The sequence below is a fragment of the Ochotona curzoniae genome, unplaced genomic scaffold, assembly GCF_017591425.1.
Source record: "Ochotona curzoniae isolate NIBS_2020 unplaced genomic scaffold, NIBS_Ocur_1.0 patch106, whole genome shotgun sequence".
NCBI lineage: Eukaryota > Metazoa > Chordata > Mammalia > Lagomorpha > Ochotonidae > Ochotona > Ochotona curzoniae.
The window spans coordinates 122,703-147,435 of NW_024466647.1; the positions used below are offsets into that span (position 1 = coordinate 122,703).

General features: G+C 48.1%; 1 protein-coding gene across 1 annotated transcript in view; it reads right to left on the minus strand.

Annotated features, from left to right (window-relative positions):
* The window catches only part of LOC121166272 (protein phosphatase 1G), a 30,427-nt gene extending 27,473 nt beyond the window's left edge, over positions 1-2,954 (minus strand). Inside the window, exon 1 of the mRNA XM_040995388.1 lies at positions 2,575-2,954. Within this exon, the coding sequence (XP_040851322.1) occupies positions 2,575-2,694 (120 nt within the window). The 5' untranslated portion in view covers positions 2,695-2,954. The remainder of the gene's footprint in view (positions 1-2,574) is intronic.
* Between the last annotated feature and the right edge of the window lie 21,779 nt (positions 2,955-24,733).

Consider the following 24,733-nt stretch of genomic DNA (forward strand, 5'->3'; position numbering starts at 1 on the left):
CGGGCCGTCCTTGACCACTCTCCTAGGCCACAAGCAGTAAGCTGGATGGAAAGTGGGGCCATGGAGACTAGGACCGGTGCCCATATGGGATCCCGGCGCATTCAAGGTAAGGACCTTAGCCGCCAGGCCACAGCGCCAGGCCCAGCTGTCACCATTTTAGGAACCTTCATAAGGTACATTAAAAAGATAACATTATCTCAACTAAATCACCAGAACTAAGCAAATAAAATAAAGACTTTATTAAATGGTGGAATTAAGCCCTAAAGGTTAAACAGGAATCAGGAATTGCAAAAGAGATGCCATTCCCTTAAGAGGCCAGAAGTCAGGCCCGGTGCGGTGGCCTAGTGGCTAAAGTCCTCGCCTTGAACACGCTGGGATCCCATATGGACACCAGTTCTAGTCCCTGCGGCCCCGCTTCCCATCCAGCTCCCTGTTTGTGGCATGGGAAACCAGGAGGAAGTTTCTGGCTCCTGGCTTCAGATCGGCGCAGCACCAGCTGTTGTGGTCACTTGGGGAGTGAATCATCAGATGGAAGATCCTCCTCTCTGTCTCTTCTCCTCTCTGTATATCTCTGACTTGAATAAAAATAAATTCTTAAAAAAGAAAAAGAGGCCAGAAGTCAAAATTACTTTCTTGATACAGCAAAGAAGCTATGTTGCACTTTAAGGTGAGAGAAGATACAGCCAGAGGAAAAGGAATGGATGAAAAAGAACAGGATTCCAACAGCAGATCAAGAGTATCTGACTACGCGTAGTTAATTACCAACAAGGCTAAAACTGGAAAAAGCACATTATGGAGACTTTAATGTCCTAATGGCTATAGCTCAAAAAATTAGGACCTAAGAAATAGTCCAGCAAGATCTCTGTGCTCCAAACAGCCACCGAGGAGAGGTCCTTTTCTAACTACCAGAGAAGCCAAAAATACAGGGAACGGCCCTGCAGTAAAGAAACACACCACTCAGAACTGCTGGGCAAATAGCTGGGAAACAGACTATGGAAGCACTCGATTCAGGAAGAGCACTAGAAGGGGGAGTCCCAAAGAAAGCACAGCAGAGAAGGGGGCTGCCAAAGAAGTGGGAAGCCTGAAGATAAAACCTGACTGTGAGATGCCACAGGCATCCCAATCCCACTTGAACACAAAGTGTCAGCCTCTGGACCACTCGACATCAAGCTTTCCTTTTGAGGTTCCATCCAGATGTTTCTAACAGTCAGGTCACTGCATCTGCCAAACATCCAGCTGTTACTAACCATGGATCAGAGAGAAGCAGAAATACCAAACTTCGGTTTGACACAAATGATGCCAGCATGTAGTGCCATATGGCTTCTCTCCAGCAAGACAAGTGCTCTCATCTTTCTGGGCCTCCACTTCCTAGCTGGACGAGGCGGAAACCAGGTGAGAAGGGATGACATACAGGATTCGCCTCACTCCTGAGATGTTAGATCTAATGACAGAACCATTACTATCGTCTCCTGTGGGTAAAACATCTGAGGTGGACAGCACACCCTTTCCGTTCATACTGTCATTCCAAAACTAACCACAGAGATTTGAAAAAATGTTTTCCAAAGTAGCCAGTACCTGGCTGTTACCTGAAGCCCACCTAACAATGGGAAAAAGCCTCAATCTCAGCCATAATTAGGTTATATTTTGGGCCTCTAACTATAGCTTACAATACTCCTCACAACACATACCATATCTACCTCTCTTCCTTTCCTTTCTCAACACTTTTCCCTGTTCTTCATAGTTTTCATTTTGCCCAATGTTACTCCTTTTTAATGCAGACATTTGTCCCCTTTTTATTAAAGGTAAAATCTCCTAAAACGATGCAGTTCTAACTTGCAGCAAGAAAGAATTGGTGACTGAGAATCAACGAAATGAAATCTCAACAAGCACAGGTTAATGACAATTAACTCAAAAAGTTTTAAAGAGATGAAGGGCAGGAGTGGGAAAGCCAAGTATATTAGGAAAAAAGAAAGTCTAGTGCCTGCCACAATGTTTGTTGGCAAAGGTCATAAAAAGCCCTGAGGAAGCGTACCAAGGAGAGACAACTCTAAGAGGTCAAGTGCAGCCTGTGAAATTAACACACAGTGCCCAAGGCCTGGAAACCAGGTGTCAAGAACCTGAAATGGATCTATTCGTCCGGGCTTTTCTCCTATCAAGTTCCCTGCCCCAGGGAGACACCTGCTATATGTGGATTTAAGGAAAAATTAAAAATAATAAATTGCTCCCATCTATCTGCCTCTTCCTTGAAACACAGACAAACGGTCCCTTTTTTCGTCCCTCCTCCCACGCTAACCCTCACCACCTTATACGAGCCTGGAGAGGATGGCGCGAAGAGACGGGGCAGAGAGGGCCAAGGGTCCCTCTCTCCCACCTCACATGGCAGAGCCCTCGCCCGTCCCATTGGCCCACCGTGGCCACCGACCGGACCCCCCGGCCCTACCCTCGCTGCCGCCACCGGCTCTCGTCTGCGACCCTTCCCCGGGGGAGAACCCCCATCCCTCCCCCCCCCCGCTCCTTTTCTCCCGGAGCATTGCCGCCGTAGTCGGCCGGCCGACAAGGTCCCGGCCGCCTCACCTCCATAGAGACCCGCCAGCCCTGCATGGCGGAGAAGCCATAGGGCAGCGGCAGGCGCGGGGCGCCGACCCCGTCCCCGGAGCACTTGACTGTGTTGGGCTGGGAGAGGTAGGCGCCCATGGCGGCAAGCTGGCCGGCGTCCTCAGAGCGGACAGACGAGCTGGGCGCGACTCGTGCCGGCGCCGGAGCCGGAGCCCCCCGGGGCGAGCGTGGCAGGAGCAGGCCGGTGAGCGCGGCCGAGGCCAGGTGCCGGTGAAAGGCGCGAGGCCGGCCAGGAGGCGGTAACGGGACGGCAGCGCTGAGGGAGCGGAAGCGGAAACGGCGCCGCTCCAGGTCCCGCCCGGGCGGCGCGGCGCAGCAAGGCGAAACGCGGCGGGCAGGCATTTCCTTAGCAACTTGCCCCGCCTACGAGAACAACGGCCCGCCCAACCGTCGCTCCCGCGAGACCCGCGCTGCCACGCCCACCAACGGCCGCGGCGGACGTCGCGTGGCGGCCGGCGGCTCCCGCTGCCCCTTTCCCGCCGGCACCGCCACTTCCCTCTCGTCTCCCGCCTCGGTTCGCTGTCCGCCGCCTCTCCACCTTGTGGTCTGGGCCTCGTGTGTGGTCGGACCCGGTCCTTCCGATCCGCTCGAATTCCATGAAAGAAAGTCGCCTCCAATTTGAATTGACCGTAGTGTTTCTCGCAGGCCTCGGTGTCTTTTTCTGACAAAAGGCTTAGATGAGTGAAATAGTTCGGTCGGCTGCGTGAGGCGAGACCCGAGGAGCCTCTGAGGGGCGGGTTAGGTGGGGGAGGTGGTTGAGACAGGACACCCCATTCTCAGAGGAATTGGCGTTGAGGGGCAGGGCCGGAAGAGTGAACCAAGGCTGCAACCAGCCCTCGCCATGGTGGGTGAGGGAGAGCTGCGGCCTCCTTGGAAAATGATCTTAAGTGGCAATATTAGACTAGAGATGGCAGTTAGTGCCTAGATGAGCCATTGGATTAGGCCGTCATCCTGGCGATGCATTTTAGGATCGTGGTCTAGTCTGTGCAGTATATGTTGAACATACGAATCAGGACCCACACTGGTTAGAGAAGAACTCGGGAGAAGGGCTGGGACTAAGGTGATGGCAGAATGGCAGAAGTGGACTAGATGATTTAGTCATAGATTGGATTTGGGAACGCAGATTTCCAAACTAGGATTACCAAAAAAAAAGAATTTAAGGGTCCCGGTGTGGTAGCTTAGCGGCTAAAGTCCTGGCCTTGCACGTGTTGGGATCCCATATGGACACTGGTTCTAATAATACCAGTGGCCTCTCTTTCCATCCAGCTCCCTGCTTGTGGCCTGGAAAAGCAGTCAAGGACTGCCATAAGCCTTGGGACCCTGCACCTGCATGGGAGACCCAGAGCAGTCTCCTGGCTTCTGGCTTCAGAGCAGCTTACCTCCAGCCTATGAGTATTAAGGAGTAAACCAACAGATGGAAAATCTGCCTATCCTTCTCTCTGTAACTCTGACTTTCCAACAAAAATAAAATCTTTAAAAAAAAAAAACTTGGGGACAGCAGTGTGGCATAGTGTGTTAGGCCAACAGTTCATTACTTCCTCCTTTATTTCTTGCACTTCTTTCCCCGTTTTTTTGCTTTTCCTGCTGGATGACTAAACCATTAGAAAGTTAGAAACTTCCTTGAAGTTAGCGGCCCATGGTATGCTTAGCATGGTGTTTCGATATGCTCAGAAATACTTAAATATTGGATTTTTGTTGCAGAGTATGAAAGACATCACAGTAGACCCAAGTGTAGGGTGTTAGGAGTCTTTATTGCCCAACCTTAGCGACAACAGCTCCCACTACAGTCCAGGAGCCAGTGCAAAGCAGAAGTAAAAGGTTTTTAAGCTCTTATCTTCCCATCAGCTTGAGAGCTGTACAGTACAAAGTGTCTACACATTCAATTAACTAAGTGGCAGGAGATAGGAAGGGAGCTACCAAAGCCCAAAGTTTTCCTGTAGTCAATTAACCTAATGTGACACAATAGGGAGCAGGAGGGGCCAGTTGCTTGGAGCCTCTGTAGGCATTTCCACAATATCAGTTAATTTGAATGTTATGGGAGATAGGCAGGATGCAGGACCTCAACTTCTGCGCTGTTACACTCTCAACCTGACTAGTGGGTGCTTGCCATCTATCAGCTGTATCACATCAAAGTTTTGACTTGAGCAGAAAAAAATCTGATGAAACCATGAACAACAACAAAAGACTTGCAAGAATATAGTACTGTTAAGGTGACAACTTGCTACAAGCACATTGAAAATTTTGTATGGGCGTGCCTGGCAGTGTGGCCTAGCAGCTAAAGTCCTCGCCTTGAACACTCCGGGATCCCATATGGATGTTAGTTCTAATCCCGGCAGCTCCACTTCCCATCCAACTCCCTGCTTGTGGCCTGGGAAGGCAGTCGAGGACGGCCGAAAGCTTTGGGACCCTGCACCCTTGTGGAAGACCCAGAAGAGGCTCCTGGCTCCAGATTGGATCAGCAACTGGCTGTTGGCAGCCACTTGGGGAGTGACTCAGTGGCTGGAAGATCTTCCTATCTGTCTTTCCTCCTCTCTGTAAATAAATAAATCTAAAATATATTTAATATATTAAAAATAAAATCTTAACTCTGTGTAAATAAACCTTAAATTTATTTAAATACATATTCATATTTTAAATGCAAACAATATATTTCATTAATATATTACATATATTTGTTTATATTATATATACTATACAATTCTTAGATCATGTTCACATTAATATATTAATATAAATATATATTAATCATGTGATTGTGCAATTACATATTAATATAATATATTAATATACTGATATAACAAGCATGTTAACATGTTTCTATATTTTATATATTTTTAATGCATCTTTAGTTTTTAAAATTTATTAGTTACACTGTATAAATTTTATATATTAATATATTTGTGCATTTCATATCTATATATTATATATAAATTTATGTATAAATTTTGTGAATATAAAATATATATCAATTGGACCTGGTGCAGTGGCCTAATGGCTAAAGTCTTTGCCTTGAACGTGCCCAGGATCCATATGGGTGCCAGTTCTGATTCCGGTAGCTCTGCTTCCCATCCAGCTCCCTGCTTGTGGCCTGGGAGGGCAGCCTAGGATGGCTCAAAGCCTTGGGTTCCTGTACTGTGTGGGAGACTTGGAAGAGCTCCTGGCTCCTGGCTTCAGATTGGCACAGCACCAGCCGCTGCAGTCACTTGGGAAGTGAACCGTCAGATGGAAGATCTTCCTCTCTGTCTCTCCTCCTCTCTGTATATCTGACTTTGCAATAAAAATAAATAAATCTTTACCAAAAAAATATAGCAATTTTATATATAATGTATAAATTTAATATGTGATTTATGAATTTAATAATTATGTAATAATTTAATACAAAGTAAAATATCTTTTAAAATGTAACGTTATATGAAAACAAACACAATTATATGTTAATATATTATTGATATATTAATAATCTGCATATTAATACAATATATTAGTATAATTACATAATATATTATTGTTAGTTTCACCACTCATCAAATGTTAGATTTGCCGACCACAAGGGAAAGATAACTCAGCCAAGTACATGAAAAGGATTTGGATGGCCTTTATTTCAGGGAACCACGGTCACGGGCTTCCCTTCCCCGTGCAGCAGACAGACAGATGTGAAGGAGTGAGCTGCAGAGGAAGAAGAGCGTGGAAGAGACGGGGAAGGGGCTCTTTTAAACTCTCCTTGACACAGAAGCTGAAATGGGGGGGGTCGCCTCGGCCCTTATTGGTGGAGGGGGGATATGAGTCTGTGCCCCTCATTGGTGCAACGGTGGTCTCACTGCCTGAGGGGCCCACCAGAATTCCGCCATCCATTCCGGATTTGGTTGGAGGCAAACTCCGCCCTTCTCCGGTTACCGTGGTAGCCATCAATTATATAATTAATAGAATTATATTCATATATTACATATATGAATATTTCATTAATGTATAAATATCAACTGCAGGATTATATTCATATTTTATTAATATCGAATATAATATAAAATGTGTGGTAATAATAGATTCATTAATACATAACAAATATATGATAATTGAATAATTGAATGTGACTTTAATATATCAAAATTATGTTATATGAATTATATGGGTACATTTTATAAACACATATATAAATATTATTCATGTTTCTATGTATTTTATATATTTATTAATCTATTGATATATAAAATAATAAAAATAAATATGAATGTATAAATATATGTATTGCTAAATATGTATAATGTTATATCTATAGGGGTGGAAGCAGGCCCTAAGGATAAATGAGAGTGTGAACATATTTAAGCTTGCAAGTTGTCCAGAGCTGGAGGGAGACCTCTGAGTGCAGCAGTGTGGAGGGACCAAGAAATCACTTTACTGCCTCGGCTGCACCTCCTCCTGATGTTGCTTCCTGCTCCCTGTTTTCCTGAGAATGGATTGTGTCATGTATGGCTTAAAAGTCTCTCACAAAAGGCTAAATTTTCACTTGAGTTACACAGACATACAACGTGTCCTCTTTCAGGTCACCCTAGGAGTAGGAAAAGCTGAGAGGCTGGCATCGTGCAGCTGGTTAAGCCCCCAGATGTGCCTGTGACAGGCCGTATCAGAGTGTCAGTTTCATTCCAATCCAGCTCCCTACTAGTGTCCCTGGAAGGCAGCCCAAGGCAGCCCAAGTGCTTGGACCCCTGTCACCGTGTGGGAGACCTGGGTAGGAATCCTAGCTCCTGGCTTCGACCTGACCCAGCCCTGCAAAGCCAGAGGTGAGGCAAAGGGAAGAAAGCTAACATGCTAACATTCCTGGCGGAAGCTCTTACTGCTAAAAAGCAAGAAATCTTCATGGAACTTGGAGTGGAACATTGCAGGTTTCATGGTACAGGTTTCTGTCTTCTCATTCTGGAGAGCCAAGGACAGAGTAATTCAGTCTTTTCCAAACTGTTCTTCCGTTTCTCAACAGCTCGTTGATTTCCTTTTCATCCTTGAAATCCCAGGTCAGACAGCTCAACCTTGTTCTCTAGGAAGCCTTATGTGTGGATTTCCTATGGCAGTTATAATAAGTGATCACAAGCTTAGTGACTTAAAACACCATGGTTTTATTCTTTGACAGTTGTGATATCAAATTACCTGAAATTAGTTTTACTATTTTCAAATGAGTGTTGTTTCCTTCTGGGAGAGTCTGGGGTAGAGCCCACTTCCTTGCCTTTTCTGACGCGTGTCTCCACATTGCTTCTTCCTCTTATTACCATGGTCACATTGCCTTCTTTTCTGTAATTCTCCCTCCACCTCCACCTCATATGGACACTTACAGTGACCAAAGCAGGACTGTCCCCAGCCCATTGCAAAACTAAGAAATTCAAATCCTGGGGACCAGCGCTGTAACCTAGTGGCTAAAGCCCTCACTTTGAATGTACTGGGGTCCCATATAGCCACTGGTTTATATCCTGGCTGCTCCACTTTCCATCCAACTACTTGCTTGCAGCTTGAGAAAACAGTAGAGGATGGTTCAAAGCTTTTGGCTCCTGCACCTGCATGGGAGACCCAGAAGAAGCTCCTGGCTCCTGGTTTTGGATTGGCTCAGCTCTGGCTATTGCAGCCACCTGGAGAGTGAACCAGCGGATGAAAAATCTTTCTCTCTGTCCTTCTCTCTGTAAATATGACTTTCCAATATAAATAAATCTTTTTTTTAAAAGGATTTTAAGAGGAGAGACAGAGTAGTGGCCTAGTGGCTAAAGTCCTCGCCTTGAACGCACTAGGATCCCATACAGGAACTGTTTTTTTTTTTTAGGTTTATTTATTTTTATTGGAAAGGCGGATATACAAAGAGGAGAGACAGAGAGGAAGATCTTCCATCCGATGGTTCACTCCCCAAGTGAGCGCAACGGCCAATACTATGCCGATCAGAAGCCAAGAGCCTCTTCCAGGTCTCCCACGCGGGTGCAGGGTCCCAAAGCCTTGGGCCGTCCTCGACTGCTTTCTCAGGCCACAGGCAGGGAGCTGGAAGGGAAGCGGGGCTGCTGGGATTAGAACTGGCGCCCATATGGGATCCCGGGTGTGCAAGGTGAGGACTTAACCACTGCGCCATCGCCCGGGCCCCCCAAATAAATCTTTTAAAATGCAAATCCTAGTGATGGCTTCCACAGTGCTAGCAGGGCAAAGCATTTGCTTGGGCCCTGGGTGGACTGGGCAGAGAATCCGAGGCCAGCATGCTGGCATGGCGTGCGGATGGACCAGGTCTGGGGACCCGTGCATGCCATTGAGTCCTGGACTGGCAGACAGGACTCCAGGCCACCATGTCACCCTGCCAGAAGACCAGGCTCAGAAAGACCTGGCTCAGGAACCCATGTGCTTGTGGGCACCAGGGCTGTGGACTGCTCAAGGAAGGGTGTTGGGGATGTGTGGAAGGGGGACTTCTGAGGGAGTAAGTTACAGGCGAGGAATAACTTCTGGGGAACTTCCACTGACCAGGCCACTGTACTTGCAGATTAGTAATGGGGCTAAGACCGAACAGTTTGGAGGAGGGGAAAAAGAAGACCTTTCTGGGTCAGACCAATGCACCTACCCACATGGGAGACCTGAGCTGGGCTACTTAGCATCAGCCATCACCACTTTCTGCCCACTGGTGCACACAAAAGCTAGAGCTGGGGAGCCTGCCTGCCAAGGCTAGATCACAGTACTCACCAGTGAGTGTTGAAACAGGGCAGATCACATTAGACTGGGCCATGACACTAACCAGCACGCAAGAATTGGATCTGACAGCAGATTCTGTGAGAGATTTATGGCCTCACCCCTGTAGGACAGCAATACCTGTTGGTTTGCTCAGTAGCTAGGGGTAGGGCACAGTGCAATGGCCTAGTGGCTAAAGTCCTCGCCTTGAACGCACTAGGATCCCATACAGGAACTGTTTTTTTTTTTTTAGGTTTATTTATTTTTATTGGAAAGGCGGATATACAGAGAGGAGGAGAGACAGAGGAGGAAGATCATCTGTCCCATGATTCACTCCCTAAGCGGCCACAACAGCTGGAGCTGAGCCAATCCTCAGCCAGGAGCCAGGAGTTCTTCCAGGTCTTCCTCACAGGTACAGGGTCACAAGGCTTTGGCCATCCCTGACTGCTTTCCCAGGCCACAAGCAGGGAGCTGGATGGGAAGCGGTGCCACCAGGATTAGAACCGGCGCCCATATGGGATCCCAGGTGTGTAAGGTGAGGACTTTAACCACTACGCTGATGCGCTTGGCCTGGCACTGGTTTTAATCCTGGTACTCCCACTTCCCATTCAGCTCCCTGCTTGTGACCTGGGAAGGCAGTCGGGGATGGCCCAAGGCCTTGGAACCCTGCACTAATGTGGGAGACCTGGAAGAAGCTCCTGGCTTCGGATTGGCTAAGTTCCAGCCATTGTGGTCATTTGGGGAGTGAATCATGGGCCAGAAGTTCTTCCTCTCTCTGTCTTTTTTGTATATCTGACTCTGCAATAAAAATAAATAAATCTTTGGGAACAGGCTGTCCAGGCTGCAGCACCCACAGGCTCACTCAAGAATTGGATATGGGGTGAACCAGGCTATAATATCCACCAGCACACACAAAGGCCAAGACTGGGGAGCACACTATGCTAGATAGGGGCCTAGCACCTGCTGGCACATAAGAGATCTGGGTCTGGGAGTAGGCCTGGTTGGAAAACTTGCGGAACTGGACTGTGACTCCCTCTGATGAGCACATGAATTAGGGCTGGATGGTGGTCAGGTCAGGCAAGACGGTTCCAGTTGTCTACAAGTGGGTGTTTTGACTTGGGGTGGGGCAGATATGGCAGGACCAGGCCAAATCATAGCACACTGACATGTGCAGAAGCCAGGATGGGGTGCAAGTCATGCCGGGCTAGGCTATCACATCCACCAGTCTGCATGAAAGCCAGAGACGGGCAGACTGGGTAGGGCTAGGCAGCAGTACCCATCAACAAAAGTTTGGACTGGGAGTAGGCCAGGTCGGGTGAAGCTGCAGGACCCAATGGCAAGAGTCAAGACTATGCCAGGCTGGGCTGGAACAACTACTGGAACATGCAAGATCTGTGGCTGGGAGCAGACCTAGTAGGGGAGCTAAGGGGACACCCCTGCTGGCCTACGTTTCCCATTGGTGAGTGTGAGAGCTGGGAATGGGAGTGGACCTGACTGGACATGGTTGCAACATTCCTCCACATAGGCAAGGGCAGGGTCTAGCGGTGTGCCAGACTGGGCTAGGCTCCAGTACCTACTGGTGCTTGAGAGAGCTATTCTGGGTGTGGGATGGGTTGGACTAGATTACAACACCCTCTGATCCACATGAGAGCCAGATTTGGGGGTGGTCAAGGTACGACTGGACTGTAGCACCCACTGGAGAGAGCCAGAACGAGTATGGACTGGTCTGGCAAGGTTGCTGTGTCTGTCTACATGCATGTATGGGTCAGATCTGAGGGTGGGCCAGGCTGGACTAGTCTGCAACACCATCATCAGGAACAAGAGTTAAGATGGGGTACAGATCAGCTCAGGTTGGGACTCAACACCCAACAATTCACATTAGGGCCGGGACTAGGGGCTGGCCTATAGACTAGGCTGCACCACCCCCTAGCATGAGCTGCAACTAGGGGCAGGCCAGGTGGAAGCAGGTTGAAGCACTCACCAGCAAATGCCAAGGCAAGACAGACCAGCCAGACTGGGTTACAGCGCCCACTAGCACACATAAGAACCCAGGCCGGGGGCCCGGTGCGGTGGCGCAGTAGTTAAGGTCCTTGCCTTGCACGCCTGAGATCCCACATGGGCGCCGGTTCTATCCCGGCAGCCCCGCTTCCCTTCCAGCTCCCTGCCTGTGGCCCGGGAAAGCAGTCGAGGATGGCCCAAAGCTTTGGGACCCTGCACCCACGTGGGAGACCCGGAAGAGGCTCCTGGCTTCGAATCGGCACAGTATTGGCCGTTGCGCTCACTTGGGGAGTGAGTCATCGGACGGAAGATCTTCCTCTCTGTCTCTCCTCTGTATATCCGCCTTTCCAATAAAAAAAATAGTAAAAATAAATCTTAAAAAAAACAAAAAGAACCCAGGCTGAGCGCAAACCTGGTGAGGGTGCTGCACAGGTTTACCTGCTGGGCTATTGCTCCCACTGAGGAGTGTGACAACTGGAACTGTTGGCCAATTGGGCTGGGCAGGGTTGCAACAACCTTCAGCAACCATGCGAGCTGGATTTGGGGGAGGCCAATATGTCTGCTGGCACATGCAACAGTCAGGATAAATGCTGACTGGCCAGACTTTGCTGTAGCATATGCTGGCATGTGCCAGAACATGATACAGGTTTTGTCAGACTGGACCACAGTAACCACTGGAAAGTGAGAGATCCAGGAGTAGGAATGGGCCTGGTAAGAAAACTGTGGGCACTTCTCTGCTCCAGTGGGCCACAGCTCCCACTGGTGGGTATGAGAGGCAGGGCTGGGCGCAGACCAGGCTGGAAAAGGTGGCAGCACCCATCAGCATACATGTGGACTGGTTTATGGGATGGGCTGAGCTAAGCTGCAACACCCATAGTTGATTATGAGAACCTGACTGGGAAGTGACACAGGCTGGACTAGTCTGCTATACATACTGTTATGTGCAGGGGCCACAGCAGGGGACAGGTCTGGTAGAGGTTATTATGGGTCACCCCAACTAAGCTGTAGTTCCCAATGTTGTGCATTAGGGCCAGGTCTGTGGCAGGCTGGATTGGGCTGGGCCATAGCACCCAAAGGCTTGCATAGGACATGGGGTTGGGGACAGAACTGACCGGGTAACTACAATCATAAGTGTGTGCACAGTCTGACACATGCAAGAATCAGGTCTGGGGTCATCCCAGGTGAGGTTTCCTGGGGGATTCTCCAACGGGGAACTCAACACCCCAGCCACAGGGAGAATCATAGGGTTTGTGGTCCAACTTTGGAATGCACGTCTTGGGACTGGGCCTCCTTGATTGTCAATATCTGTGTGGAAGACAGCATACCTAGGTGCATAAATGGGAGGTGACAGCCAGCTCATTTGGACCTGCAGAGGATGTTGAATGCCATGTCAGAAGATGAAGAACAGAACAGGTTGGAGCTTTGGTAGCACGTGTCTGTGTGAGTGGATGCACTGGTGTGGACTCTCAGCCAATGGACCTTGGGAGGATTTTCTCAACCTGGAACAATAAAGCCAACTGTGTCTCTATCAACTCTATTCAAGCAATGCCCTTGAAGAATTCTTCTACACATTGGTGATTCTTTTTTAAAAATATTATTTTTAGTGGAAAAGCAGATTTACAGAGAGGAGATGCAGATAGAAAAAAATCTTCCTTCTGCTGGTTGGCTCCACAAGTGGCTGCAATGGCCAGAGCTGAACCAATCCTAAGCCAGAAGTCAGGAGCTTCTTCTGGGTCTCCCGGGCAGGTGCAGGATCCCAAGGCTTTGTACCATCCTCTACTGCTTTCCTAGGCCACATGCAGGAAGCTGGAAGGGAAGTGGAGCAACAGGGATATAAACTGGCATGCATACAGGATCCTGGCATATGCAAGGTATGGATTTTACCCACTAGGCTACCACACTGGGCCCTGCATTTTTCTTTTAAGATTCATTTTAGGGCCCGGCATGATGGCGCAGTGGTGAAGGTCCTCACCTTGCACGTCTGGGATCCCATATGGGCGCTGGTTCTAATCCCGGCGGCCCCTCTTCCCATCCAGCTCCCTGCCTGTGGCCCGGGAAAGCAGTCGAGGACGGCCCAAAGCTTTGGGACCCTGCACCCGCGTGGGAGACCCGGAAGAGGCTCCTGGCTTTGGATCAGCATAGCATCATAGCATCGGCCGTTGCGCTCACTTGGGGAGTGAATCATCGGACAGAAGATGTTCCTCTCTGTCTCTCCTCTTTGTATATCCGCCTTTCCAATAAAAAATAATAAAAATAAATCTTGAGTTCAGTCCTTGGGCTAGGGGGCAACTGACGCTCCCTGCAGTGTGGCGACTGTGGGGGGTGCCCCTGCCGGGTCGGACCCAATGCGGGGGACTCAGGCCAAAGACACTGCCGCAAGGAGTCCTTGGCCTCCCCCAGGGCGGCCAGTGCACCAAGTGGTGCCAGGCTTTGCCTGCTGGCCGCCCGGAAGGGCGAACTCTGGGGTTTTCAAGATATGTAGTTGCTGCCTGGGGTCACTCATGACTAAGACTAGGTTGAGTGTAGGTGCAAAGTGAATTTTCGGGTATTCTCAGTGACAGGGTCATGAAAGATTTAAGCATGCGAGGGGACCAAGACCTAGTGGTTTTAGGGAAGTATCCAGAAGATAATTTCAGTAAGACAGATGCAACAGCTCAATTATGAATACAGAGATGGGATATTAGTATAGAACATCACTGATCGCCACACACTAGCCCACACCGAAGCTATGGATGGGGGCCTCTTTGGCAGTGTTGGGTACCATTGCCTGACTGAGTGTTGGAGTTGTGGAGTGGTCACATTTGGCAGGATCAGGACACTATCCAGCACGCAAGAGAACTTGGGCTGGGGGTAGACTCTGGGGTTGTGTGGGCCCAACCCTTTGGAATACAAGTCCCCCAGGTTAGCTCGCAAGCTGGGGTTGCAATGGTCTAAGCTAGGTGTGACCATGCCACCTGCTATCACTCATGGGTAAAGGAATCCACAACAGTCAGGGTAGGTCAAGGCAGCAGCACCCAAATGTCCATCTTTAAACAGGATGTGGGGTGGGCCGGGCTGCCACTGGAAGGGGGCAGAATGGGCAGGGCTGAAAAAACCTCAACTCATAAGAAACAACAGAAATCAGGTTGGAGCATAGCTCATGCCATGTAGGTCCTTGCACATACTGATCTGCGTGAGGCAGAGGCACTAAGCCACAGCATCCAAGGGGCCAGGACAAGTGAGGGGCTCTGCCAAGCGGAGACAGAATAACCACCGGCCTACACCTGCTCTATGGCAGGGAAGAGGCCCGGTTGGGGGAATAACGGGACACCCTAGCTGGGTTGAGTTTCCCACCAAGGAGCGCATGGGCTGGAACTGAGGCTGCATTCTGATCAGGATACGATTGTAATCTCACTTGGCACAAGTGTGGACTGGGACGGGAAGCACCAAGCCAGGCCAGATTCCGACACCATCTGGTGCTCTGGAGGACCGGGGAGAGAGGTGTGACGGACTAGGCTAGGTCTCAGCCCTTACTGAACTATGTGTGAGCTGTGTGGGGGTATGGAAGAGCCATGGCTGGGTTGAAATATCCAACAAGAACCAGCTTGGGTCGAAGGCCAGTCAGGAAAAGCCACTGTTCCTCCTAGGATAGGAGGCGAACTGAGTAGTGCTGGCTCATGGACCCACTGGTATGCGCGAAAACTGGCATTGGGAGGGGTTCTGCTGGAGGAGCCTGGGCAACTTCTCTGGCAGGACACAGTCCCATGCAGGTAAGCGCAAGAAGCACAATAGGGAACAACCCAGAACAGGCAATGAAAATTATCCCACTGGCATACACATGGCATGGGTTGGGGGCAGACCAGCCTGAATCTGTTCACATTACCTTCTGGTGAATCCGAGCACCAGAACAGAGTGTGGGTTGAGCCAGGTTCGGTTGCAACACATACCAGTACACAACAAGTAATGCCAAGGTGAGATGAGCCGTACCAGATGGGGCTGCAGCACACAAACAGCACATGTGACAATCGGGGAGGAGGCAAAGCCAACAGGGGAACGTGGGCACCCCTGCTGGACAACTACTTCCATTGGAAAGTGTGAATACGGATGGGGGCAGTTCAGACTGGGCAGGGCTATAGCACCTGTGGGCCTCACGGTGAGCTGACTGTTCTGACTGGTGTGAGTTAAAATTAGAGTGGGTTGAGGGGTGTCTGGGCTTGGCCACAGCATTAGATGGCGGAGGCTGGTACTGGGAGCTAATTCTGTCAAGCCAAATGCCAAAACCACCTGGAGACTGCATATTCTGGGAGTGGGTGTGGCCTAGTAGGGAAATAGTGGGCACCTCCCTTAGGGTTACCACCCTCACTGGACAGCACGAAACCCAGGTTAGGAGCAGGGGTGGCTAGATAGAAAGGCACCTGCCAGTGGGTGTATGGGCTGGATAATAGGTTGGTTGGGTTGAACTAGGCTTCAATGTCCATTGACGTGTGCGAGAGCTAAATGGGATGTGGGACAGACTGGACAAGCCTGCGGTGCATACTGGCAAGCATGGGAACCAGGGTAGGGGGCAGAACTGGTAGGGGTTTTGGGGAGTCGCCCCAACTAGGCTGCAGCTCAACTGGTTTGCATGAAGACCGAGTATGAAGTGGGTAGAATCGAGCTGGACTACAACACCCGTTAGTTCACAACGGGGTGGAAGACGGGGCTGGAAGCCGAATGGACCCAGCAATCGCAACGACCAGCATATGCATAAGCTGATTGGTATGACGAACAGTGTTGGAGTCTGTACTGGCAAACTCACTCAAGAATCAGATCTGAGTTCAACTCAGATGAAGTTTCTTTGGATATTTCTCCAACTGAACTGCTGATCGTGGAACCCCAACCATCAAGAGACTGTCAGCCAATGGACTCTGAATAGGTTTCATTGCGGTTGGGATGGTGAGATTGGCAGCAATCCAGAGCTGATGAACTATCAAAACTGTTTGAGCAGAACCCTTGGAGAGCGCCTCATGCTGGGGAGCAGGGATGGGTGGGAGGTAGGGTGGGACTTTTCCCTTTGTTACTCCCCTAACCCCAGATACAGGGCAAAATGATTATATTAGTGTGGAAACAAGGATATTACCCACTTTCACCCTGTAGCCTGTGACCCTTTGTACCCTAATAAACTAAGATTTAAAAATAAATAAATAAATAAATAAATAATAAAAATAAATCTTTAAAAATAAATCTTTAAAAAAAAAAGATTCATTTTATTTAGCTGAAAAGCAGACTTACAGAGAGAGGGAGAGACACGCACTGAAAAATCTTCCACTGACTAATTCATTCCTAAAATGCTCAACTATTGAACTGAAGCTGCATAGGTTGATGTCAGGCATCTGAGTCTCCCCAGGATGTGGCACAGATTTGAGTTTTGGACCATTATCAGGAAGCTGAATCAAAGATGGAGAGAAGCTGGGACCACACCGGGTATCCCAATATGCAAATGTGAGTACTCTGAGCTATGGCTTAACCATGGCATCACAATGCTACTTGCTGAATCTGTTTGTTTTCAGGCCAAGTCTGAGAACACAAACAGAAAGGTATATATTAGGGTATGTATTCAATCGATCTAGGAAGGATCCTGGGGATTGGGCTGTAGGGTACCTCCAGTAATTCATGATTCTAGAGAAATGTAGGTTTCTTTGTTTCCAGTTCTGCAGAACCATAAATGCTGAAGTTGGGCATTTTTGTTTTGTCTTCTTTTTTTATTCTTTCCTTTTTTTTTTTTTTTGCTTTTTCTTTCTCTATTTTTTGGTTTGCTTTTACTTATTTTTTATTTTTTTTTCTCTTTCTCTTTTCTAGTTTTTGCTTTTTTTTAGTTGTGGCATTTTTAAAAAGATACTTTTTTTGTTAAGATTTATGTATTTTATTGGAAAGGCAGATCTTCCATCTGATGATTCACTCCCCAAGTGACCACAACAGCTGGTGCTGTGCCAATCTGAAGCCAGGAGCCAGGAGCCTCTTCCGGGTCTCCCACGTGGGTGCAGGGTCCCAAAGCTTTGGGCCATCCTTGACTGCTTTCCCAAGCCACAAGCAGGGAGCTGGATGGGAAGCGGAGCTGCTGGGATTAGAACCTGTGCCCATATGGGGTCCTGGTGCATTCAAAGCGAGGACCTTAACTATTATGCTGTCATGCCGGGCCCAAAAAGATACATATTTTTAAAAGATTTATTTGAAAGGCAGAGTGACACTGAGCCTATTCAGTGTCTGAATAGACCGATGTGGTTTGGCAGACGGAAGAGGCCTCCCTCCTCTCTGCAATGTCTTCCTACCCCACGGAGGAGAAAAGGAAAGAAAAGGAAGATTGGAAACATTACTCCTACCCACTTTTCCCCATGCCTCGACCCTCTCCACACTAAACAGTGTTCCTCATGGTCGTACGTCCTTGTCAACTGTGTGAACTCTGTGAACTGGTAATAGCATTGCCAAGGGGACACACATGCCATAGTAAGCTATGGGTGTATTCAATGAGGTTGAGTCAAAAGGAAGTTTTTGAGGGCGAAAATGAGGAGGATTGCACAAGAGACTTTGAAACAATGATCTTTGGCCACAGTGATGCATAACAGTGGCATTAGTGTGAGCTTGAACAAGCAGTTGCCAGGCAAATATCCTTGCAGAAGTTTTTTTATATCCTCATAACCTTCCTGCAAGACTGTGGTTGGGGCAGGCTGTGGGATGGTTACTATCGGGCAATCATGCACACAAACCCTTCCTTAACAAACTCCAGATTTACCCTTGGTTTTTGTTTGTTTGTTTGTTTTATTTACCCTTGTTGGAGCTGACAGAAACAACTCCATTGTAATGTGGCACCTTTCACACAGATCACTTGGGACCCTTAGAATCTGAGCAAATGGAAGAGAGAACTAAACAACTGAGACGGCACCAAATCAAACACTTCTACACAACAAACAAACAAAGGAGAAGAAAAGTATTTACAAACCATACATCCAGTGAAAGATTAATGTCCAAAGTATGTAAGAATTAGTAGCCAGAAAACAAATGATCTAATTAAAAATGGGCAAAAGGATGGTGGGCATTTGCTTCGGTTAAGGTACCACTTGGGATTCCCACATCTCTCTCTCTCTTTTTTTTTTTTCTTTTTTAGGGGGAGGCGATACTCTCACATCCTGTATTGAAATGTCAGGGTTTGAGTCCCAACTCCACTTATGATTCCAGCTTAGAGGTAGCACTGGCAGCCCCAGAAATAGGGTTATTTGTTGCTGCCATCCAACAGGGAGACCTGAATTGAGCTCTGGGATTCAGCCTGGCCCAGCCCTGGCTGGGATTTAGAGAATGAACTAGCAGATTGAAGAGCGTGTGCACTGAGTCTCTGTCTCACACAATTTCTCTGTCTTATGCATAAGAATAAAAAGTAACCCCAACTGCAGGCAAATACATAGGTTGCTTTGTAGCTTCACATGTGCTACACTGTTCAGAGTATAACAGCCAGTAGCTGGCTGGCACCCTGGGCCTCATTCATGCTGACTCTGTAAACTATACTAGTGGGTCAGCATACTTCCCTATTTTTTTCTAATTTGTTTTAATTGGAAAGGCAGATATACAGAAAGAAGGAGAGACAGAAAAATCTTCCGTCCACTGGTTTACTCTCCAACTGTCCACAATGGCTGGAGCTGAATTGATCCAAAGCCAGGAGCCAGGAGTCAGGAGCTTCTTCCAGGTCTCACATGGAGATACAGGGTCCTAAGGCTTTGGACCATCCTCTATTGCTTTCCCAGGCCACAAGCAGGGAGCTGGATGAGAAGTGGAGCATCTGGGATATAAACCAGCACCCACATGGCATACGGGCAGATGCAAGATGAGGACTTTAACCACTAGGCTACTGTATTGGGCCCAATTTCCTTACTTTTTGACACTAGATCTATAAGGTGGGAGGTGAGTGGACCACCACCATCCATTTATCAGGCTCCATGTGCTGGGGTGGTCATACAAAAGCACATGGCTTTAGATGTGGGTATGCAAAAGCCGAGCTTGAGGCAGGTTGGGCAGGATCTGGAAGGCTGGGGTTCCCTGCCCAAGGCTGCAGCACCCTCAGGTTCCTTCACCTCGTGATGGCCTCAGGCATTTCAAGATCTCTGATCCATGGATCTATGACCCAGCCTTAGCACACACAATTCATGATCAGACCACCTACACTGCTGACTTCCATGCAAAGAAGCCAACAATATCTCAGAGTAATGATGGAGACGATGACAGGGACATAGCCATTGTCAATGAGTGGAAGTTCTCTGGGTCCTGAGAGAGATCCAGTAGATGAGATAGAGAATTCTGAACTCAGGGTAGGCAAATTCTATGACCCTGAATTCACAGGAGTAACTACAGAATATGTGATGAATTTGTACCCTTTAATAATCCTTAGACCTTTTATTAAACATTAAACCCTTCCCCAGGACCTACTACCCCTCACCAAGGATCTAGGGCAGGATTATGAAACCAATTCCTTCCCCAAGTCATATAAGGACTGGAAATGGGGCCTGAAATGATGGTTCAATGGCTAAATCCTCACCTTGAAAGCACCAGGATCCCATATGGGTGCTGGTTCATGTCCAAGCTGCTCCACTTCCCATCAAGCTCTCTGCTTGCAGCCTGAGAAAGAAGTAGAGGATGGTCCAATGTTTTGGGAACCTGTACCTATGTGGAAGAAACAGAAAAAGCTCTTGGTTTCTGACTGCATCAAGTCAGCTCTGGCCATTGTGGCTATTTGGGGAGTGAACCAACATATGGAAGATATTTCTCTTTGTGTCTTCTGCTCTCTGAATATCTGATCTGCTTTTCTTCTCTGACTGGCAGGTGTTGCAGTCTAGCCCAGTTGAGCACAGCCTATACCCTGTCACAGATCTTGTGTATACCACTGACTGTTGTGGCCTGACCCAGACTGGTCTCTCCCCAGACCTAGCCCACACAAATGCTGTGGGATGTTGGAGCCTCACCTGTTCTGGCCTGCCCTCAGCCCTGGCTCTTGTACTACCACACCGGGAGCTGCAGCCGAGTAGGGGAGTTCCCCAAATTTCCCTACCACACCCACTCCCAGCCCTGGATTTCACATGTGCCATTGGGTGCCGTGGCCCTGCTTACCATAGTTTACCCTCAGCCTTGGTCTTTGCACGTGCTAACACATTCTAAAGCCTGGCCCAGCCTGGCCCAGCCTGGCCTTTTCTCAGTCCTGGCTCCTATGAGTGTCAGGTGAGTTCCAAGATTGAGCCTGGCTCAGCTCATCACCACTCTTAGATCTCTGGACAAACCAGCAGGTACTGCAGTCCCACAGAGAAGAGCCCACAAGATCCCTACAGAACTTGCCCTCAGATCCAGTTCTCTCACAATCTGGTGGGTATGGTGACCCAGCTTGAAATAGCCCACCCCCTGTTCCAACACTCACAGGTGGGTACTGAGGTCTAGTCCAATCAAATGTTCCCTACAACCCCAGCAGGAAGTAGGTGATGCTATTTAGCCACCCAGGTCTCCCACATGGGCAGGTGTCTTGGTCTGACCTAGGCATGCCCTCCATTTTCATCCCTCTAAACCACCTGGTCTCAGCTCCCTTACCTATCTGTGAGTGCAGTAGTTGGGTCCATGGAAGACCCTAGAAGTCATCCTCCCCTATCAAACAGGCCCTCAGTTGTTCCCACTCTAATATGTATTCAGACCCCTTTCCTGGGCAATCTGCAGCCCCAGTGCCTGCGGGCCAGGGTGGGTTGTTCTGGCTCAGCATTCCCTACCTTCCCTAGAATGCCCACCAGCTACTGGCTGGCTGCTTTATTTCCAGCAGTTTAACAGTTGCCTAGGTACAAGACAACCTAGCAAGTTGCTTACATCAGGGGGACAAATAAATTGAAAAAAAAAAATTTTAAAGAGTTAAACACTGAACAGAAAGATAAGCAAGAAACATGAAAAGAGTGTTCACATAGAAAATAGTAATTCCTGGGCCTGGCACGGTAGCCTAGCGGCCAAAATCCTCACCTCACATGAGTCAGCATTCCGTATAGGCACTGGTTCGTGTCCTGGCTGATCCACTTCCTTTCCGGCTTTCTGCTTGTGGCTTGGAGAGCAGTAGAGGATGGCCCAAGGCCTTGGGACCCTGCACCCACGTGGGAGACTCGGAGAGGTTCTTGGCTCCTGTCTTCGGATGGGCTCAGCCCCAGCCATTGCAGCCACTGGGGAGTGAACAGTAGACAGAATATCTTTCTCTCTGTTCTCTTTCTCTCTATATCTCTGACTGTCCAATAAAAATAAACAAAATACTAAAAAATAATATTGCCCTTAAGTATATGAAAATGTGCTAAAAATTCAGAATAAATGAAATTGAAAGCAAATGTAGAGTAAGATACCATTTTTGTACCTATCAAATTATCAAAAATTCAAATGTTTTTTTTCATTTTATTTATTTATTATTTTTAAAGATTTATTTTTATTATTTTTTATTGGAAAGGCGGATATACAGAGAGGAGAGACAGAGAGGAAGATTTTTCGTCCAATGATTCACTCCCCAACTGAGCACAACGGCCGATACTATGCCGATCCGAAAGCCAGGAGCCTCTTCCGGGTCTCCCATGCGGGTACAGGGTCCCAAGGCTTTGGGCCGTCCTCGACTGCTTTCCCAGGCCACAGGCAGGGAGCTGGATGGGAAGTGGAGCTGCCGGGACTAGAACCAGCGCACATATGTGATCCCGGTTCATTCAAGGTGAGGACTTTAGCCGCTAGGCCACGCTGCTGGGCCTGTGCATTACTTTTTAATAGAGAGATTTTCCATGCACTGATTTACCCCCCCAAAAAACTGCAACAGCAAAGTGTAGATCAGGCCAAAAGCAGGATCCCGGAGCCTCCGGAACTCCAGCTGGTATACATATGGGTGTATAACTCATATGGATAAAACTACTGTGGAAATCAGTATGGAGAGTGCTTAGAGAATTGCAAATAAACCTGCCATATGACCCAGCTATCCTGCTCCTAGGAATATACCCAAAGGAAATGAAAACTGCATATGAGAAGGGGATCTGTAATCCTATATTTACAGCAGCACAATCTACAATAACAAAGACATGGAAACAATCCAGATGCCCATCCAAAGAGGAGTGGTTAAAGAAACTGTGGTATGGGGCCTGGCACTGTGGCCTAGCAATTAAAGTTCTTGCCTTGAATGCACCAGGATTCCATACGGGTGCTGGTTCTAATCCCAGTGGCCCCACTTCCCATCCAGCTCCCTGCTTGTGGCCTGGAAAAGCAGTCAAGGAATGCCCAAAGCCTTGGGACCCTGCACCCACATGGGAGACCCGGAAGAAGTTCCTGGATCCTGGCTTCGGATCTGCATAGCATTGGCCGTTGCGGTCACTTGGGGAGTGAATCATCAGGCAGAAGATCTTCCTCTCTGTCTCTCCTTCTCTCTGTATATCTGACTTTGCAATAAATAAATAAATCTTTTTTAAAAAAAGTAATGCACAATAAAAAATAAATAAATAACTTTAAAAAAAAAAGAAAGAATGAAACTATGGTACATCTACTCCATGGAATATTACTGAGCCATTACAAAGAATGAGTGCAGGGTCCCAAGGCTTTGGGCTTTCCTCCACTGCTTTCCCAGGCCACAAGCAGGGAGCTGGATGAGAAGTGGGGCTGCTGGGATTAGAACCAGTGCCCATATGGGATTCTAGTGTGTTTAAGGCGAGGACTTTAGCCGTTAGGCTACTGCACCGGGCCCTCATGATGTTTTTATTTTTTTTTTTCTGTTGTTGATTTTGTTTTGTGGCTTTTTATTTAAGAAGATGTACAGTAACTGTGTAACAAGAGACTACTGGATCCAGAAGCTTGTTATTTAAATTCATGGCATTATAAATTTCAATTTTTCTTCCTTTGTTGATTTTGTATTGTGGGTTTTCACTTGTAAGGGGGTATATAGTAACTGTGTAATGGAGACAATCATATCCAGATATGAGAATACAATGCACTACGCATCTCTATTTCCAGATCAAAAATGGACTCGCAATGAAACTGTTAACTACATCTTGACAATAGGATGCTGTACTGTCTGGCATTGTCCATGCCTGCAATGATGGACATATGTCTGTTTATGAAGAACTGTACTACAGTAATAACACAGGGGAACTCAGTGGGGGAGGGAGGGGGCTTGAGGAGGGAGGAAGGGCAATTCCAGGGCCTATTGAACTGTGTCCTAAAATGATGATGAAAATAAATATAATAATAAAATAATAAAAGATGTTAAAAACAAAACAAAATAAATGAGACCCTGAAGATGCGTAAGGACCTTCTATGTATATTTGAAAGGAGTTAAGGGAACGCTTGCTAATAGCAAGGCTCATACAGGAGAAAACTAGACACTGTAAGCACAGCTGGAACTGACACTGTGTCAATATTTAGCTCGGGTCAGACACTCCAGTTACTCTGGAGCCCGCGGAGGGGAGGGGAGGGCAATCTGGAGAGGAACAGACACCCTTTTCTTTGCTGTGAGAACAAAGATCCTCAACCTCAACACTGTACTGCTACAAAATAGATTCGGTGGTCTGTGCTGTTTTTCAAAACCCAAACGAAGGTCCAGAACTTTTATTAGATTTCTAAACAAGATGCAAGGAAGAAAGAATTATACATATGCATTAATACCTCAGATGGATGGTCATTTTCTCCTCGAAACAGGATTAGCTATTAAATTCCCTTTAAGTTCAGCGACGTGGGGAGATTCTGACAATTCCAGGTTGAGATGACAGGTTGACCCTCTTCCCTCCATCACTCTCTCCTCAGTGAACTTTCCTTCAAGCTCCGAGACCACAGAAATGGCTTTCCACCTCCTCGCAGTGGTCAATCTAACCTCCTTCCAAATATTACTTCAAGGAAGTCTGTTGAGTCTTAGATTCTACTTTGGATTCCTCACTGGTCCGCGCAGACTGAATGCTTTTGACGTGCATTTTGAGTTTGTTAACAAGCTCTTTGCCATGAGGCTCGAAGGATACAGCAGGTGCGTAAAGCTCTTACACGCAGTTATGGCAAATATCACTGCCATGAGACCACGAAGCGTTGCTAACTTTTAATAGTAAGCGATCTGTTTATTTAAAAAAAGAAAATCTGGTCAAGAATTGGTGTCCTGTGCAGTCTCGTCCTAACGCAATGAAGGGGAGTGAGCGCGCCCCTCAGACTGAGGCGGCGTCTGTCGCTCCTTTTGTCTTTCCGTGGGAATGAGAACTGTCATGGCGCCTTCAAAAAGTGGGAGCAGCCCTTCCCTGAGCTCAGGAGGACCATCGAGGGACCACCTGGACCGGCGCAGCTGCGGACACAGACGAGTCCCACCCGCGACGGAAAAACCCAAACCTCGCGCGGCGCCCGCCCGACCAGCCGTGGGGGAGGAGACGCGCTTGCGGGGCAGCCCTGCGAACTGCCGTCCAGCGGGCACCGCCCCCCGCCGCCGCCT